At 39.1% G+C, this 20,941-nt stretch overlaps 1 protein-coding gene across 12 annotated transcripts; it reads left to right on the top strand.

Moving 5' to 3' along the window:
* The first annotated feature begins 6 nt into the window (after positions 1–6).
* On the top strand, positions 7–14,525 carry LOC135485946 (EF-hand calcium-binding domain-containing protein 7-like). Of its 12 annotated transcripts, none has more exons than XM_064768360.1 (18): positions 7–245; positions 589–738; positions 910–975; positions 1,223–1,368; positions 1,561–1,647; positions 1,804–1,966; positions 6,432–6,560; positions 7,389–7,469; positions 8,333–8,410; positions 9,848–9,954; positions 10,198–10,431; positions 10,715–10,869; positions 11,247–11,380; positions 11,616–11,764; positions 11,953–12,072; positions 12,341–12,424; positions 12,745–12,858; positions 13,253–14,525. In XM_064768360.1, the coding sequence occupies exons 2-18, from the start codon at positions 597–599 to the stop codon at positions 13,319–13,321; spliced, it is 2,058 nt and encodes a 685-aa protein (XP_064624430.1). In that variant the 5' UTR covers positions 7–245; positions 589–596; the 3' UTR covers positions 13,322–14,525. The 12 variants fall into 12 exon arrangements, with proteins under 12 accessions (XP_064624430.1, XP_064624431.1, XP_064624428.1 ...); XM_064768361.1 differs by lacking the exon at positions 6,432–6,560 and adding an exon at positions 3,212–3,325; XM_064768358.1 differs by lacking the exon at positions 6,432–6,560 and adding an exon at positions 2,335–2,463 and having other exon boundaries at positions 9–245.
* The last annotated feature ends 6,416 nt before the right edge of the window (positions 14,526–20,941 follow it).

The following is a 20,941-nucleotide window of genomic DNA, read 5'->3' as shown; positions in this document are numbered from 1 at the left end:
TTGTTGACTGGTCGCTGACCTAGATTCAGTGAAATTTCTCCATGTTGGTGACCTATATTCCTATACTACACTAAGCTAGTACATTGTTGTACATTTTGCATTGCTAAGAACTACAATCCAGTTGTCAACGAAATAAAATGTGTATTTTATGATATCTAGGCGTTAATTCCCACTAGCTTTGTTTCCTTGGTGTATTTAAGCAACTTGAAATCATAAAACTTCTTTCTCTTGACAATAAATCAAAGGTAGGCCTAGCCCTAGGGCTGTGACTTTGAATGTGACACTGTCACTGTTGATTTTACTGCAGAAGCTGTAGACTGTAGTGTTCAAGTGTACTGTAAAGGGTGAAACAAAAAACAGACAAAACTGAAAGTCATGCATGCGTGAAATAGGTTACCAACAATTCAAATCATGGCGTGCTGTTTCAAGATGGAAGAGCACTGTCCGTCGATCCGGTCACAACAGATTGGAATGTTTGATGTTGAGCATCCTGTAGACCTGTCCGTTTTGTAAATGTACCGTACTGTTTTAAAAAGTAGATATTCCAATGCTTCATCTTGTAACCTACCAGTTTATTCCATATTGCAGATTAAAAGATGTCCAGACGAAACTCTGGTCGACAGTCCCTACTTGGGATAGGAAAGGATGAGGACATGTATCTGGATTGCAAGGCAGTGTATCTGAGTGTCTATGATGACATGCATGACAAAATCAAATCCAAGAGTCAATTAAATACTTGTAAGTCACTTACTGTTCAGTTTACCTTTTAGAATAGATATTCTTAGAGGGTAAATGGCTTCACTGAAAAAATGCATGAGTTTGCCCAAACTAGGCCCTGCTTGTCTGAAATCCAGCCAAGATTAATACCTACTCATAATCCATTCTTGACAAATCATTCTTCTGTTTCAGTACTCCAGCAGGCTGGAAGAAACCCATCTCAGAAGTCACTTGCAAAGCATTGGCCTAATGGTACCAGTAAGTACATGTATAACATAGGGCCTAACTATTTACTTCAAGTTAAAGGATTTTTGGGCTCTCTAAAAGTCTCACTACTGATAGTGTCTTGCTTTGTTCACTTTACTAAACAACTGATGTTCATGATCGAAAACATTCAAGGTAACAGATTAGCTGAACAAGATGACTCTGCCAAGTTAGTCTATCTTTACTTCCAAAAAATTTCAGCGTTTTATGTCATTGACAGTATCTATCAACAATATTTTAGGTACCATGACGTTTGATGACTTTGTAGAATGCTGTAAGAAGGAACCTGTCACATCTGAGGATGACCTACTCAAAGCGTTCAGACAGATAGATACAAATGGAGATGGCTACCTTTCGCATAGTGAACTCTATAAAGTCATGACATCAGTAAGAAATGTTTGCTTCTTGTGAAAAGGGTGCATTTAAAACTTACCTTTGGACTTTTTAATCAGAAGAAATATTGATGAAGACGTTGTCTTAGGCCGTCTTGTTTGGCCATGTTTGGAAATGCATACTCAAGGAAAAAGCTCTTTAATCATAATAAAATTATAGCGATTCCATTGCATTCCAAATTTTCAGAAAGGAGAAAAAATGACAAGGGAAGAAGTAAGCGATATGATTGATGAAGTTGATGAAAACAAAGATGGGAAATTAGATTATAAGGAGGTAAGATGTCATGAATTGAACAAGTTTCTGATTCCATATTCATAAAAAACATTCGGAAATATAAGTTGCAATAAGTTTGTACATACATGTATAGTTATTGGACGGTTGGAAGAATATGCACTATGAGGTCCAACATTTATAACTCTCTCATTTCAGTTTTGCCAGTTGGTGCTGTCCACATCAAGTGAGGTGAAAAAAGTTGCCAGACAACGGTTAGAGAAGAAAGAAAAATCATCGAAGAAGTCATCGAGTGTAGATTCGCCCCGGTCATCCTCGTCGCGATCACCAAGAGTGGAGGAACCATCACCCAGATCAAGAAGTAAGTTTAGTATTTTCGGCCCTCGCAAATAATTTCTGTCGGTTTTATTTCATGACAGGCTGGTGCTGACATTAAAATCTGTGTGTTAGCTGGTAACATTTCAATGCAATCCCAGTTGTATGGCCACAATTGGTGGTTGTCATGCAGTAATAGTCGCAGCATTGCCGAGAAATGCCAGAGACAATACTTGGATCAAGGGAATCAACTTCAAGTCTTAAGATATTGGGTTAGGAAAACAGATATTTTGTGCTCCTACCACTAGTTTTTAGTTTAGGGAAAACCAGCATGGCCGTCTTTTACTCTGGGACCTTGTCCAGCTAATTTAATTATAAATATTTAGTTTCATCAATTGAGTGTCTTTCTTTCAGAGACATTATTAGAAAATGTTTTCGGGATGGGGGATTTGGATTCAATCGAGGAAACTACTGATACAGAAATTGATAAAAAATCCCAAAAGAAAAGTGATAAGGAAAATGATTCAAAATCCAACGAGAAAAGTAAGCTTAAACAGGCTTACATGTAACCAGTAGCTGTATTAATGGGGCTTGGATGCTTATAACTATTTAAACGAATGCTTGAATAATCTGATACATTGCATTTTAGGTGATCTAATATGTTTTCTGGTGCCTGTAGTGATAGAAGTATATAGAAATCAGCTGCGAATAAAATTTGCTGCAGTATGAGATTTATCCCATGAGAGAGTAGGAAAGTGTCACATCTTCATTTCATCTTTGAAATGTTTGATATTTTTGTTGTTTTTTACATAACGAGAATGTCATCAGGAACATTCCTCGCATGTTGTGCTCCTTAGTAAGCATGACAGGATATTTTTTTTAACAAATTTTGTTTGGCTGCCATTGACATTTTGAGAAGTTCTTTTGCGTATTTTAGCCTTTAGATGCCACTTTCGCATATTGCAATTTCCTCCGACACAAATAGCTGCTACATGCAAAACAAATAACCCATCTCAATAATTTTTTATGAGTTAGCGTTACTAAGGAGCTCTGTTTCAATTTTCAGTATTATCAAATGCATGTCGGTGCTCTTTTGCATCATTGTTTAGTTTGGGACAGAGAATTTGTGAGTGAAAGTAGGGAAAGATTTTTTCACATGAAAAAGATTTTCTTTTCTTTTTCCTCTGGGCACAATCATCTCCCTGGACTTCTGAATTTTCATATCAGCTGACTAGTCCAGAAGAATCTCATCTGCTTTCTTACTCATTTCCACTTTAATTATCTGAATCAGAAACCACTCCAAGGCGGGGTTCTTCCGCCTCTGAGAAACGCCGGCCATCCAAAGTGTCCTCAGATGAGGAGGACATAGATGAGGCCATTGTTGATGATGATGGAGATTCTGACAGTAAGAGATGTGCAATATCCAAGTGTGACGTTCAGCTTAACAACAATTTATTGGTATGCCAGGGGGAGAAAAAAAATGTTCGCATTTGAGTCAGACCAATAGATTCAAGTAACTTGGCCTTGCTTATGGGGGGGGGGGGGACAATGGTGCTGTGGGTAAATTTGATGGCAGCGTCAGGTAGAAACTATTTTTACACCTGGCATACCAAAGACATAATTTTGACCAAAAAACCTTATAATGCACAAATTATAGCACTTTATCTCTTGTGTGCATTTTACAACATACTCTGTGTGCCGTGTTCACATTCTCTCCATCCCACATGTTCCTTGGCACCAATCCAGAAATGCAGCAAAAATTATAATGTAACAATTTTTAATCAATCGACAGGGTGTCCCAAAAATGACTGTCCATTTACCTTTGACCAAATCTATTGTGAATTTTGGCAAAGTATGTTATCTCCCAACTTTTGAGGCGACTAGATTGTTATAAAATCTATCCATGCTCATTTTAGCAGACAACATTCCACACAAATGTTAACCTTTCGAGGAACAATTACCTGTAAAGTCTTCATCAGAATCCATTTGGAAGGTTTTTGAGGGACACCCTGTAGGAACGATTCCAACATGTCCAAGTCCATTCCAGTGTCCCTTCATGGTGATAATTTATACCCTGTGCATGAACCTGCATGCATTTTGAACAAACCCAATCTGTAACCAAATGTCTCCATCCAAACTCCATCCAAAAATTTTACCATCTTTTTAAAATCAATCTTCCAGACTTTGCAATTTGGTCTTTGTTTAGAACATTACAAGCTCGATTCCATTACTTTAGCACTTTCGTCACGTACACGTTTGCAAGGCTTGATGGTAGTTTTAGGCAAAAACCGAAGTTTCGCTGCCTGTTTTGATATTCTTTTATGATAGTGCAGTCATCGTTTTACGTGCATTCTTTGAAGAGGTAGAGCTGTCGGCATTAAGATGTAAACTGGAGCTGCTTACTTTCGGGAGTATCGTGGACTCTTTTGTGTCCTTTATGAGGTGAGCCGTCTTGATTTTACAAGACAGTTGAAGCTACTAATTCTAGGTGACTCATGTGGCTTGAGGAATAAAACGTGACTTCTTCATGCAAATTGGGCCTCTTAAACCATTTCCTATTGGTTTTCACTAAAAACTTTAGGCCTTTGTACTCGCTTGATATCGTCAACAATCTAAGAATATCAGCAAAATCAGCCCACATCTAAGTTATATATAAGCTTTATTTGATTTTAAGACCCTTCCGCAGCACTAATATTAATTGTTTTAATCTTGGCCCTCTTTTCATTTTAACCTGTTTGAATATGATTTGCTTAAAAAAAATTTGTGTGTGAGTTTTTCTAACCATTTTGTGTGACATTCAATAACTTCTGTTATCCTATAGTGACATTGAATTCGATATATCACCAACCAATTATATAGATTATGTAAACTACTTGGTCCCCCTGGCCTTAGGGAGGATGTCAAAATCATTTGAGGGCAAAGAACGAAACCTTACAGAAAAACTGTTCATATTATAGTCCCTTTAAAAGAACTTGATCAGAAGATTGTAAGATAATTTTATTATTTGATTGATTCATCTTGAAATGAACTGTTTTCTAAACCCATCCTGTTGTTGGGAAAGAAGCCACCAGCAAGGACTAACTATGTGATGTCTTGTTTTCAAATTTAGTGATGTAGCAAACTTGATTGAAGAACCTTTCATTACCAGGAGGAACATTCTGATAACAAATACACTACAGTTATCCATTGCTCAAGTTCATATATTTCGCGTCCCAAAGACGTTTAATTTGGTCCATTCCATCTTTCAGATTCACTTGATGACTATTAAACTGCCTGATCTAATGAAAGGTTTGACAATTGAAAGATTTGCAATCATCACTCATGTGGAACAGCTGATTCTGATGCCACCTCATATGATCATTCGGAACAAAAGAGCGCATAATTGGACTTTCTGTGTTTTTCTGTGTGTGGTGACCTTCAGAATTCTTGTAGAGGTCATGACATGGAGATATCAGGTTGGAGTTAGACAACATCCTTGCTTCTGCAAGAGTTTTTATCAGCCACTTACAGATAGGATGTTGATTTTTAAGATTCTGGTCCCAGAACAGCATTCCCAGGCAAACTCTGTTCATCTGAAATTCATCTGTCATAATTCAGTGAATGCAAATCCAGTGAAACTTTTTTAATGATTATGAATTTACCTGTAAGAGTATTGTAGTTGTAGGTTTAATAAAAATGCTAGTCCTTTTAAAGCTGTGTTTGATGATTTTTGGGAAGAAACTCAAACTCAGTGTGGCCAGTTTCTCTATTTTTTACAACTTCTCCCTCAATTTTTTCCCAAGCGCGCAAGATACAAAAGATGCCTTCAATTGTGGTGTCTGACTTCAGTACTTCACAGCGTAAGATGCTTATTTTTTTCTAATTTTATAATTTTTGTACCTAATCTCTAATGTGATTTTGTTGTGCATACAAATAACTGTGATATCTGTTAGAGTTACATATGTATCATGGGAGTATAACATATATTAGATATTATTAGTTCATTATTTTTTGTGTTATAATGCCTTTAAAAAGAGAAGACGGTACCTTTTATTGCATGCTTGACGTTACATCAAAAAGGAATAGAACTTATTACCGAGTGAATGTATGATATAGTAGAAGCTGTGTTGGGCATAATTCCGCTGTTGTCTGCTGTTGTCATACAGATGCATATTGCATTTACACAAGTATTCTTAAAGCTGAACTGTCACATTCTATTTACCTAACAATGCACGTAATGTTCTAAAAATTCACATGGGAGCTTCTCCTCTGAAGTATAATGCCTGCTGTGAGGTGTGAAATGACTCTGATTTAGCTACAGGGTTACCAATTTGAACATTCAGTTTACTCATACTGTACGTATGAAGAAATCTGATGGAAATAATTGGGTTTGTTAGTGGTAGTTCAGCTTTAAGCGGGGTTCATGCAGACTTAGGAAGCAGATTCCTTTAGAACTCCTGCTCATTTTGAGTAAAATTTGAGTAAAGTCATGTGCACTAATTGAAACCCTTTTCACCTTTTACATTGCGCAGGGTTGTCGAAACCCATTAAGGTCCCAACAGGTGGCAGCACCCATGTTATGAACGGGTATAAACTGGACGATCACAATGACGATGATGATATCATCATGGGGAAAGACCCCAGACGTATTATCATGAGTAGTAAGAAATGTCTCCGTCAAGTCTGCCCTGCTATTTTAGACCAATTTAGATCCAAGTGTGAAGCAGATTGTCAGGATTAAAGCTGTTTATGGGAATCATACGAGGAGGGCAATATTGTGTTAAAGTCGTTTTGGGAATCATCAAAGAGGGCGCATGTGCACTTGATTTGTAGTGAATCCTCGCTTATAATGCCCTCATTGGCGAGTATTAGAATCATGCAGGAATAAATGATCCGTGCCCCAAAGGAGTCTTTTTCACACTTGTTCTAAAGCGAACTGTCCAGGCCCAGCGCTGCTCAGAATACGTCCTTGATATCCTTGTTTCTTCAACAGAATGCTTTGTAAATTGCTGAATGGGGATGGTCTCGCCCGTGTTTGGTGGGAAAAGCACATGTACAAAGATGTAAATTGTCAAAGGGTTTATGTCTAACCAACTGTGATTTTGTCATCATTGTTCATAAATCCTATCGCCAGATTCATTGCGTTCATCATGCCTGCTTGAGTTCCAAACAACCAGTCTGAAAACTTGGAACATAGGAAATACAATTTAAGTAGTACATTTTGTGTTGTTATACCAGAGTTGCGCAGAAATTCCCGATACAAAATGCAAACTCCTTGTGTTCAGGTGTTGGAGTATGAAATTCAAATTATGGTGTTTCAAATTATGTGTTAGATTCAAAATAAGATACTAGTTTAATATGTTACAGCAATGAAATCAACTGAAACAGTGCCTTTTACTAGTTGAAGAATATTAGAGTCTCACCATAGATACAATGTAGAAGTGAATTTAGTTTTTGATAAAGCGGCAATGTTGTGTTTTGATTTTCAGATGTAGAAAATGGCTTGGACCGTGCTAGTGACTCTCCTACCCCTAAGCCTAGAGGTCAACTTACTAAAACAGGCACCACAGGTAGAATGTAATATGTAAATAGAAAGAAAATAACAAAATTAGACTTAATAGAAAAGGGTAAATGTTTATAGTGAGTGTAGAGTGAGTTATAGTCCTAGAAATCATAACCTAACTAGTGTATAATAATCTTTCCCATCCCATCAAGTAACAAGGTGATAGCTCCGAATTTCCTTGATTAAACCTTTCTTGGGGCTTATTTTGCTGTTTCATCTGCTTTCAAATGGAAAATGTCTGAATGAATTCCCATGTTTTGCTGGAGAACTGGCTCGCAAGTCCTGGGAAAAATGACCCTACACACATACCATGTCCCACTCTTTTAAAGGCTAGTATTTATCAATATAAGGATAGCACCTGCAGCTTGGCCGCTTGGTCTGCGCATTAAACTGGTATCCATCTTCACCACTAGATGGTGTGGTGGTCGAGGATGTTACATTTAACAGATGGGAACCACGCAGTCTCGACCAGCAGCAAAACTTTCTCAGTATTCAGAAATTCCCTGGAATCATTTAACTTTCATAAACGTTGTAACTAAAAATTGAGTTGAATCACCAGCAAGATGAGGTGCAAACCAATAAGTCCTGTAGGCGGTCCTGTTTTTCACCTCAAATTTATTCCTTCATAAGGTTGATAGGTAACCAATCGTCTCACAGATGCCAGCGCAGAGGACAAATGAGACAATTGATGGTGCCCACCACTTTAGGATGAATTCACACGCACATGCTTGGAGCAATTCAAACATCATTAAATTCTTTTATCAAAACAGTTTTTGGCGCAAGGTTGAGTGAAAAGTGTGTTTTGCAGAATATTGCTGGATGCATGCTTATATTCGATCAATGCTTACTAACTGATGCTTTTTTCTCTAGATAAAGATAAGGGAGCAGAAGGCACAGCAGTCCCCAGGCCTCGGCCGCGATCAGCTAAGGGCACTGACCGCACACCAGGTACCATTGGTACTATTCTCACTGCTTAGTGTAGTCCCAGCTCGCCTCAGGTGTCAGTGTAGGCAATGCTAACCCTGTCAATTTGCTTTAGCCCCAAATTTCACAATTTGCCTGGAGAAATCACAAAAGCTTAGTCCCTTTATCAGACTTGGTAACGTTATGGACAGAAGTATTCAACAACAGGTATTAGGAATCACCACATTTGTTAAAGGGGGACTATAGGCAGGAGTTGGGGGGGTCAAATCGACTAATATGTGCCACTGTTACAGAGTTTGCGGACTATGTCATGGTTGATACAGTGACAGGTATATTCTATGTTCAACCATGAATAGTTTCAATGTACTGAGAGATAAGGGAGACCTTCATTCATGTCTTTGTGTAACTTAATCAGACCTACCTTGCTCCTGTCTACTGGTTCCCTTTAAGAGCCTACAACGTTTTGTAAATCTTTTAGCAGAATTGACACTCTTTCATCACCATCATGTTTGTTTCATCTCTAGCTTGACATGTGATGCTGTTCTGATTGTTTCAGCCATGGTCAGACAGCCAAGCAGATCCAGACAAGTTACAAAACGTATAACTTTCGACCCTAATGGGCCCTATCTTAGCATCTTTGAAACAACCCTCAACTAAAGCATGTTCCTCTAAAGTGTTCTGTAAAGCATATTTGCTTGCATATCCAGAAAGGTTTGGATCAGTACTGTCAACTGCTATTTCAAATTGTTGTCTGTAATTGTACTTGCTAAAAGCTTGGAAACGTTAGCTTGTCACGTAAAGTTGAGTTGCTTCCTGCGTAACAGTGTCCTCGCTACTTGCAAACAAGCTTCAACAATTCCGACCAGAGGCTTCAGCTTGATAGGAGGATATTGGCTGTGATAGGCTGTAGAGTGTAGTGGGGTCCATTTATTTTCTTCAGCACATAACTTTTGCTGGCCTGGTTTTGGTGGAACCATGTCACTAGCCCCTGTACAGTCTGCCTGCTTACTAAACTGTGCATTTCTGTTTCTTTACAGGTTATTTTTAGCCTTGTCACTATACTTTGCTTCTCACTGCATGCTTTTTACCAATCCTTTGCTCGTTGCCATGTTTTGTACTCAAATCACTTCAAATGTTTCACATTACATCCCCTTATCCTTCAAACACTCGCCTCTGTGCATTCAAAGCCAAAACATATCCATGTTAGAATACAGCCAAATGATGACTTCAGTGCAAATTATTCCACGCCATTGCATTGGTTCAATAATATTAGATTCTGTTGTGAGTCATTTTCATTCTATTAATGCTTTCCAAAATAGAGATTTTAAGTTGGTTTGAATACTGCAAACCAAACATATAGGGCCACAAAAAAGGGGGGTTACAGTTCGTAGATATTGTAATAGGATATACAATGTATACCACAAAGGTTCTTCTTATCAAAGAATTTCTTACTATTTGTAGCTGAACACCCAAAACCGCAGCCTCGGTCCAGATCGAAGGCCGATGACAGACCAAAGTCTCCTGTCGCGAGTAAAAAAGTAAAACTTCCAGAGCCCAAGACACTCAAGGTGAGACTCACTTGCGTCCCGTAAGACCCTTACCATTTGTGGGTAGGACAGACGGCCCACCAGACCAAAATAGGCAGTGGAGAACACTGCCTGAATTATTCAAACGCCTGTGAAAGCCACTTGGTTTCTGGCCGGATTGGAAATTATGCCTAACTTTTGAATTATTGAGCTATTTTGATATACATGTTTGAACAAATATCTGAATGAAATACTTTTTAATTTCCCCACAAATTTCTTATTCAGCAATGGAAGCACTTGCGGTCCCAAGGTTGTCTCCATCTAGATGAAGATGGTAAAGTGATCAGCCATAAGTTCGACCTGATTCTGAAAGAGGATACAAACATTTGGATGATTGTCAAACCGACGCCTATCAAAACGACATCAGAAATGAGCAAGGCTCCGATTGATGTTGGCCTAATGCTCATTGACAGCCATGGGAAGTTAGTCAGCTTAACGGAGCAGAGGGATAGCAAGGGGGTAAGTCTGTTTATCAAGCTAGGGAGGTTGTTCCTAGTTCTCAAATGTTAAGATCTCCTCAAGAGCTGTGCATATAATTCATCCAGCTCAGGCAGATGCATGAAGGTTAATAGTCAGGTCACATTCTACTTCCATTTGAGAAACAAGTACACCACTAGTCTGTGATTGTGGTAGTTGTTGTACAGAGCTTTTAGACAGACCGCCTTCTTGTGGAGGACTTGGACTTTATTATAAATCACTGCATACAACAAAACCTTAGCAACTAATCTTACACTTCCTTCAGGTTTACTGTTTGAGGGGCGACATCGGCAAAGGTGTCTACACTCTCTTGCCGTTCTCCACCGGCTGTCGGCTGAAGAAGAGAACGACAAACCCGAAAGTTGAGAGCAAGCTGATCAAGAAAGAAGGAGAGAAATATGTGCTGACAAAAGGTTTCAAGTGAGTAGAGTATACCTTAGAATATTTCATTCCAGTGAAGAGTTTTCGTCCTTGTACCCCTGCAACGACAAAAATGATGCATTGAGGTAGCTGAGCATTACCTAGGACATCATTGTTCCGGTAACTCCATGAACAACATTGGTCATCTTGGACAAAGCGATATTGGTCATGTGGGAGGACCTGCATGATGACGCTGAGAATCGCCCTCTTTTCTTCCATGCCTTGTCTTCGAGATTTCTGCAGGTTTCTGAAAGAAAGGTTGAGTTTTTCTTAAAGTTCAACATGCCAAGTCTCAAAGTGGTTTCATACACTGTTGCAGATGTACCTGAAGGATGCCTTGTGTTCGCTTGTTTCATCCTACTCTGTTTTGGTTTCAGGGAAGCATTGAATGAGGTCTTTGACCAGTGCGACTTGGATCGAAATGGAACTCTGAGCAGAGAGGAGTTCAACTTGTACAACCTGAGGACGAGTGGGGAGGAGGTGGCCGATGAAGAATGGGAAGTGGCTGAAGGTCAGTAGTACAGAGACTCGTAGGTCGAATTCTTTGCAGTGCCCATGTGGACAAGACAAACGGACCACACACCACATCCGCCAAGACTGCATGCTATACTATAGAACAAGGCCTTTGCCTCTAATAAACTTGAGTCGCTCAATGTCTTCCACAATGTACTTGAGACCGTGTTTTCTTTCCCTGAAGAATGTCCAACGCAAAGAACTTATTTCCGATTTTTTTCAATGTTTTTCAGAGAATATTGATCTTATAAAAGGTGAAATCACGAAGAAGGGCTTCATTCAGTTAAATCAGATGGAGGCAGACGACAATGAAGGTGACACTGATGACCTCTGGGTGACCTTGAGTAGTATGGGATACAACAAGGGTCTAGTTCAGGACGAGGTGAGCAAATCATCATTTATTCAGAATGTCATTTTGTGGCAATAATCAAGGTGTTTGATCATCACTTGAAGGGCCAAACAAGACTCTAGGTAAAAGCAGTTGCGAGGAGATTGATGATTGGTTGATATTGCTTAATTTTTCAAACTGACCAATCAGGTCATCTGTTACATCTCATTCCATCTCTTCAGGCATGTTCCTTCATGATGGATCTCTACCTAGAAGATGCAGAGTCTGCCAGGCTAAATATAATGGGTTACTCCTCTGCAAGTGAAGTTGAGCAAGCTTTTACTGAAGCCGCTATAAGTAAGGTAGGTCAGATGCTTGCTACTGATTATTCCGGTGGAGGAACCCTTAACTTTTGGATAACACTGGGCTGGGATGATCCTTATCTTCTTTTTGCAGTAACATTGAAGGAAATCGTGATAATACCCGTTTAATTATCAGTTTTGTATCTTCTGGATTGGGTGGAGGACAAGTCTCAGCATGATCGTCACCATACTGTCCCTGAACAAGGCACACTACTCAGTCATTCTTGCGGCAGTCCACCACAGAATAATCTTGTCCCTTCTCTTCCAGGGTGAAAGCAACAGAGTATGCAAAGACATTGACTTCTACACCTATGTCACTGACTTCAGAGCTACATACGTCCTTCAAAACAAAGTAAGTTGAATTCAATGTTCGCTTGATTTAAAGTACAGTGGCTACTGGTTCTAATGTGAGGTTGTGCAGCACCATTAAACGTGGGCATACAGTGGAACCTCCCTCAGAGGACACCTTCTGTAGCAGGAAACCCTCTTTATAAGTGATTATGGTCCAAAATTTGTCATTTCTTTAAGATTTGAACACCTGGTATTGAACACCTCCCATGAAGGACAGCATTTTTCAGTTCAGAGGATGTCCTAGATATAGTAGTTATACTTACATGCACCTTCTAATCACTACAGTTTGTATGTTTCTGAATATCACCTGTCTATTTTCAGTCAAATTTGAAGAATTCAGTAAAGATCGACTCCAGCAAGAGCAGAAACGTAAATAGTAACTTGAAGGACAACGAGCTAGTAGCTACAGTTGATATACCTACCAGGTCTTCTGTGGTAAGCATATGCGGCATTTCAACGACTGTCCACTGCCTTTTTCTCACCATCACAATTTGGCTGCAATTGTCTGTTGGAAAGACCCATCTTGTAGCTGCTCGAGCTTTTGACTTGAAGCTATGCATGTGCTCCAAAATCAGGTGACCTTACATACCTAGTTTGATCTGATTTTTGGTATGGCCACCAGGGGGCCCAATTTGAAACCAGACGAAGTGCTGTAAATCCTCATCCCTCTGCTAGATCATATGAACATTTTTGTCATAGACACTACCAAGTTGAGCACATAGTCCATGGACTATTTCATAGTGACAGCGATAAAGTTAAATTTTCAAGTACATTATGTTTTTTTCAAAATGTTCATAAAAAGATTGACAAATTTTTAATTTTTTTCCAGGTGGCTCTCCATCTACTCCCAACCAATGAGAGACAAGATTGGACAATCAGATGTGAACCGTCACTCTGATTTCACCAGAATAAGACGTTATCAGTAAGATAACTGGCAAGAGTTTATTATTGTCATTAGAAGTTTATTCATTGACAGCTCAACATGTTGTTAGCTATTGCGGATAGGATTCGTAACGTTTAGGCTAAACAGCAGCAGAATAGGTATATTAGCGCTTCTGCTGGCTTTGGTACACAGTACCAAATGAGATGAAATTGTGAAATTGACAACAAAGTTGACCGTAGGTTACTTCTGTGGCTAACATGGATATCAGTTACATAGTTCTTGGAGTGCTGGTCTCATGATGATAATAATGACCCTACTTGAGCAAGGCACTTAACCGTCCTTTATTTCTCCACGCAGGAGTTCTGTATTGCCGCAGCTTGGACCTGCAATACTCTCAGTTTGAATCATGAATGTACATGCCATTAGCCGGGTAACGATAATGTGAAATGCTTTGAGCAGCTGAAACCATTTAGATATACATGTATCTCTGTTTAGGTCTCACATTTATCAATATCATTATCATATTCAGGATAGCAGAGGCCATGATTTATTGACAGTTGAACAAAGATTTCAACTTCAGGGACACATGTGTCAGTATCACTGCCCCTGTCGAGTGTCAAATAAATTGTCACCCTCAGTTTTTTGTGACACCTGGAAGTATTAGTATTAGATACCGTCCTAATCTGAGCATAAACAATGCGTACCAGCTCACCACCTGAGATCCTTCAAATGACTTGTTAGACAACATCTAGAAAACCTAAGTCTTTGGGTTCCAGAAATGTATAATTTCATTGGGAATAGGTCAAGATGATTATGTGAGCTATTCAATGGGAGATTTTGCTCTGAATTATTGTCTTTGGTATTTTATACTGATGTTTCATTGTGAAGGCACTTTAACCTCTTATGTTTCTTGACATTGTTGAATGGTGCTGCATGTTCTTGGTTGTTATGTTAAATAATGCAAACCAGTAATGAATATCAAAGTATTGAATGACTAGCAGCACAGATTTTGTTGTCACGAAGTAATTGAATAGTGGTTATGCAACGGCGATATTCAAAACGTCCTTGGGTGTGATTAGTGTTCTTACAGTGCATTCAGCTGTTTTATTTTAGACATATCAGTCCCCTAAAGGATGTAGAATGGTTAAAATTAGTTATGTTCATGTAATGAGATTATACAGTGTTGAGTGTTAAGAAAATGTTGGAAAGGAAAGAAAAAGTTAAGAAAACTATAGAAATTGCAATTTATGCTTACATTTTATTCGCAGTTTCTATCTTCTACCAGCTTTTTCTTCAACAACACCCTTTAGTAAATTGTCTTATTTATTGTGGTACATAAACCACAAGTTTTGATTAACAATAGCATAATGTAGGTTATTTATTTCAGTAGATTTTGGTTGTAGAGTAGGTGATTATTATAGATTTCGAATCTAGATTTTGCCCTCTATGGAGGGAAAGGTTAGTACATGTATTGAGGTGAATCTGTTTGTAACTACATGTACACATATTAACATACTATGCCCACATTTACATGATACCCAGCCAACTATTGGGCCTTCTGGCCATACAAATGTACTAAGACATTAGGACCTCAACCTTTTTGTCTCCAGTTTAGCTTTGGTTCACCAGTTAGTGTCTTTGAAGTCAAACACGCCAATTTGAAAAGTGACTTTGACCCTGTATATCTATAGCCAGAATGTTGTATGTACAATGTCTGACAAAACAATGTAATTTTTGAGAAAATTTATAACTCTGATCGTGTTTTTTCATCAAATTAGAGGTCCGTCCATAATTCAATACTCAAATTATCAACTTTTCTCCCTGTGACGGGAAAGAGTGTCTCCACCAATATGTGTCCTTTATAAATGATCTTATGAACTTGTTTTAAAAAGCTTACTATTCACTGATTATGTTATTCTGATAAAAATTTTCATTTCAATGATGCTATTGGTTGAGCGTTATTTTCATTTTCTTTAAATATCAAAATGAATGAACCGTCCTATGTCATATCTCAGTTCAGGAATTATATTTCAAGATTTTTTGTTTCCGATGTTGAGAAGGCAGAAAATTTTGACAGATTAACAGATACAATGTATAAACATGATTAACTCAAAGTTTTAGTTTCCTGAAGATTTTGTAATTATAGCAGTGCTTTTTTTAATGACTTGTAGCTCAAAGAGTTGCAGTATTAACTTATCCATCCATTCACCTCATGTTCATTTGCACATAATGTATATTGTAATTAAAAAAAATGAAAGTCTAGTGTAAATATGTCGCTCTCTTTAGTTTTCCTTTGTTTCTAAAGGAGGTCATTTGCTTATACACAGTTGGACAACTTGGGTTAGTCCCTGCCACCACAGGGATGTAGCAGGTAAAAGTGAATTCGTCCCACCTTGCATGTTGTGACTTTGTCCTCAAAAGGCCATATAGCCACAATGGAATCTCTCTTCCCACAGGTCAATCATTATGAGGATGATTTTTCATGTGACCCAAATTTTGATACTCCTTTTGTAGTTTTATCAATGATATCATACTGTCCACAGCATTGAGTAACCTCATATATGATTCTGGAGCTAATGACAATGCCCATCAACTTCAATTGGCCTGTCCAGTTTCACTCAATATCCAGGAGAGCCATACCCGAAACTGTCTTCAGCATGTCCTGGTTGTGACAATGTCCTTGAACATACCTCACAGTACTCGTAATGATCACAATATACTAACTCTGAGGCTGTAACATTTCTCACTACTGTCCTCGATTATCAATACTCTGAAATTTATTCTGCAGCTTATATTATAAGTTGTGTGGTCTGTCCTGTTACCTCCTGAAAAACAGTCCAACAAAACCATACATGTAACATTACTGGCACTCATAATTATATGAATAGGAATAATTAAGAGTCACATTCATATTGATTCTGACATTATATATCACAATATTTCTTAAATACTTTGGTATCCTTCCATTTTCATTGGTCAGTGATTAAGAAGTGAGATAATCGCATGAAATGATATTTGGGTTTTTAAACTACGTGTATTCGTGTCCAACATCCATGCTATCATACACTTTTGCGCCTTTTTTTCTAGCTGGGGATCATTATATCAAGTTATCCAGTTATTTGCCCAACTAAGTATAAATTAACGTTACATCATCTTCCATAAGTTGGGTGATGTCATTGCGTCCTATACACTGAGGGTGTTGGTCCTGCAAATATACGTCCTCTCCTAGTTTGTTTACTCACGAACCATGTGACTTTGTTCATATTTAAACTGGAATTCTTCATGTGGGTTTATGCCATGTTGACCCACCATTCATGTTGGGTTATTCATAGACTCGTAGAGATAAGGGCAGGGGGAATATGGTATCCTCTGAGCCACACATGGTTGTGACGCGCCAACGGACAAGGCGACTATTTTGGCTGCACTTCTTCTTGGAAACTGCCATCGCCTGAAACCGAGAGGGCGTGTCACATTCATCACCAAACTTGCACCGATCACTTCAGCCAGCAGTAGAAAGGCAGTTTCGAAGTTGGCTTGACAGCGAATTATAAAACTCAGGTTGGTGTTCCTGCTATTCTCGCTACAAGGAAAAAGACTTCGTGATACTGCGGTCACGGTCGCGGCCAAATCACATCCATTTCTAAGATCTGGAACATATATCGAACTGCGCTGCGCTGCGACAATTGAGATTATCAATCGTAGATGATCACTTCAGTCGTGAAGACAATAGCCGCAATCCAGTCCATGTAGGGATGTCCCATAATGGAACAATCGCAAGACCGTGACAGACATTGATAGATTCGTCCTCCCGCCTATCCGACCGAGGACACTCTGATGAAGTTACAACCCACTTTTACAGATTTCAGACAAGCGACGCACGTTCGGCGGAGAAGTCAAGATCTGGAACTGCGCCAGGTAGGCTTAAGTTTGGTTCCAATAATACAGTGTATTTTCTTTAAGTTAGTGTTTGTCGTCCTCTCCTCGAATTGGCTTTTATCTGTATTATTGTACTTAATCTTGTAAAATCAGTTGTTTTACGGGGTTTTTTTCCTAGTTTTTATGCTTGCGTGCTGGTAGTTTAAAGATGCTCCCTCACGCCGTGAAGGTTTCAGTTTTTCACAAGTAAGGTACAGGTATATATGAACTAGTTTTGTAAGATCATTTGGAAGTTGCCGTTCCCGCGTCCGCCGTTTTAGCATCGAAAGTTGGGACAACCTTATCCGTTTTCTGATGTAATGTTTCGTATATTTATCAAATTCGATTTAATAGGAGAAAATCTCAAAATATTGTGTCGTCAGCTGGCGCAAACACTGAGACTTTTTGATAGTGATCGTACAAAGGACACGCCCTTTAATACGGTGGCGTCTACAGGAAAATCATGAGTAAGCGTCACAGTGAAATTTTACCAGCTGGGGTAATATTTTAGCCTACAAATAATACACTGTGGGTTTATACGGAATCAGCGACTGTGTCAGCACTGGTCTAGCCCCTGCATGACATGTTTTACAAGTCCCACACAACGACAACCTTATTCTTTCGACAACTTTCCCTATTGACCAAAGCACGTCGGACCATGTTTGCCGACAAATCCAACCAATTCACCTCTCACTAGCGGAACACTGTCAACAAACCGCGCTTTATAGATCTTATCCCAGAAACTTTTGTTTGGGGGTAACCCGACCCCTCTTCGAGAGTTTTCACGAACCATGGACGTGCATGCCGGGACACAGATCTTCCTTTCCAATGCGATTTTTAAGATTTTTTGTTTATCCCCAAATAATGGTTTGTGTGACCAGCTTTCCCTAATTACTCCTTTGAAAGTTTAGAACTTCTTTTTTAGAACTCGATTCAGAATTAATGATTGTAAGCGGACAAAAAAGTACTCTCGCAAACATGCGACGGGGTCTGAGGGTCCTTAGTCATGCGCGCAACAAACTCAAGTGCTGCTATCACTAATAATTCGTACAATATCATATGATGCGAGCATGGAATAGTTTTATGCACACTTTAAAATGAAGACATTTCAACTTCTTTATATCACTTCCTCACCCGTTGCTGACTATCACGTCGCAGCTCGCGCGATCGCGAGTTCGGACAAAGCGCAAAATTCAGTAATGTTGTGGTCTGATGTAAACGCGCACTAACTGCGATTTTTGCTGCAACCCGGCACGTGGCATGGCAAAAAATCACAGAAGCATGTGTTTTTAAAAGAATGATACCAGTCATGACCCTCGAACATAATCCCGCTCAAGCACCCTCGCCAGCAGAATTTTGGGGAGATGTTATTTCGCGCAAGTAAAAGATTCAGTGAGAGTTGCATGGTTTCATCCACCCCTGATAACTGTATAAGAGACGAATCGCGGGTATTTTCCGAGTTGTTTGGCTGCAGAATGCCACTCATTGATAAATACACCAATACATTCTATACTCTCCAAATTTCAACATTTGGGTTACAATCCGTTATAGCAATGTAAATCTGATGTAAAGTCCACATTCTTATGCCTGCACTCTATTGATGACATAACAAGAAATAACTGTATACAAATCACGACCACAAGTACTGATTTTGATTTACGGGGCAATATTTGACATTGATAACATACTAATATAACGCAGACATTGCACGAATTGGCCTAGCAAGGAATATGTTTCTTGCATAACCATGTAGTTGACTCCTCATTGAACTTGAGATAATGCATCGACAGTCAAGCAATGACGACCAATGCTTTTGGAATGCACATATTCAAGTTTATTTTTCGGTCCATGTTTTGTTCTGACTCAGGCATTAAAGTGGCCTTCTCTCCCATGCGAGTGCATTTTCGTAGGCTACGTGACAACAAGCCTCCCATGCACCATTTTTATTTTTGTTCTGTTACACGGTGACAGATTTGCCGCCTTTTCGCGAACTGGTATAGACCCGTATTAGAAGTCGGATATGAAAAATAGGATTTGCCGAAGTTCTTGTCTCCTTCAACACGTAATTCGTAATATCGGCGATCTGACGAGATGACTGATATGGCTGAATGGTTGCCATGAAATGGCACGTCTAGTCCACATTGAATGCTGTGCCAATATCCTCGCTTGTCCAAAACGCCCCTGATCACAAACGAGCATTATCGACAAAACTAATAAATTTCCAATGTTAAAAAAAGGACCATTAACCAAATATTTACAGCAGAGAGGACCTGATTATGACCATTGAAACGAAGCCTAAAAAGAACAATACTGCAAGCTCGTTTTCGAGTACCAAATTTCAGCAGTCAAAAAAAAATGTCTCGAAAACGAAACTGTCGCCATTGAATAATAGCAATATTCTTTGGTATTTCTTCAACTAAAACGTTAAAAAAGACAGTGTAGGTCCTATACTTGTATTTGGTTTTTCTTCAAAATTCAACTTGAAAAAATTCGTTGGCAAAGTTCAGTATTCCTGAGCAACGATTTTTCCCACCCGTAGCTATGCGACGAAAATATTACAATATGACATTGCATTATTGCCAACCAGCGCCATATTTGACTAGTCCAATATTAAATTTGTCCGCAAATATCATATGTCACATTTGCATATCAAGATAAGCCTTGTCATGCAAATGGCCATGATGGGCTCAAACCTTCCTCAAAGAACCGACTGGCACTGCAAATATAGTTTTCTGACTTGTTGAAGCGGTCAGACTTCGAAAAGTTCACATAAAGTTTAATAAGATTGGCCAGTACACTGGGAAAGCGAAGACAGGACGCGTTATCCAATGGTATCCCAGTTGATATGACTCCCGACGCAATCTGGTTTGCCAGGCCATCATTGACGCTGAAACAATCTTGAGGTACACAAACGTTTACAGTGTCGCTTTATTTGTTCGTGGTTGGTCAGCAATATTTTAGCAGCTAACTTTATCTCGACTCTTTTTATATTATCCACTTGTACCTTTCACTTGCTCTGAATCAAACCTCTTGTTTTTGTGTTTTTGCTTTTTGCTTTACTAATTCTGGTCCTTTGGTTACCATTCGATCATACCGATAAGGACCAACAACATCTTATCGCCGGATATCAATTACGGAACATTTATATTTCAAACATTTGAAGAGCTTTGTCACGATTCAAAGTCATGACCAAAAAAACCAAGATGGCCGAACACTTCCCTGTTCGCGGCGTTACACGTCAGGCTGAGAAAGACGCACCCGCGACTGTCCTTATCTCCGCTATCTTTTTGAGCAAATTTACAAGTGATTCACCATCCTGTCCACATGGTATCATAAATTTGTTCTAGTGATGCGGTTATCAGCGTCTCCAACCTCCGGTGGCTTTTCACGAAATCAGCAGACGATATCCAGAGCGCTATCAGAGTTTCGTGGGAGCACCTGCACATGTTTGCTTCTCTTGCAATTACTCTACAAACACAGGCAGTTTGATTTGCAGCTAAATTCATTCGCGGCATATGTTCCGTTAGATTGGAAATACAGCACGTATCGCAAGTACAATACTTCTCGAAGCAGACGACATGCTTCTCAGAGTTCATTCGCAGACGACATCAGGAGTTCAAGCTTTCGACAAAGACATGCATGTATGACGTCATCTATCGGCGATTTGGTCCTTACAGTTCAAACAGGTAAGAAAATTGGTGCTTTCCAATAATGGTTCCA

The sequence above is a fragment of the Lineus longissimus genome, chromosome 4 (genome assembly GCF_910592395.1).
Source record: "Lineus longissimus chromosome 4, tnLinLong1.2, whole genome shotgun sequence".
NCBI lineage: Eukaryota > Metazoa > Nemertea > Pilidiophora > Heteronemertea > Lineidae > Lineus > Lineus longissimus.
This window is presented reverse-complemented; position numbering and strand designations above follow the sequence as displayed.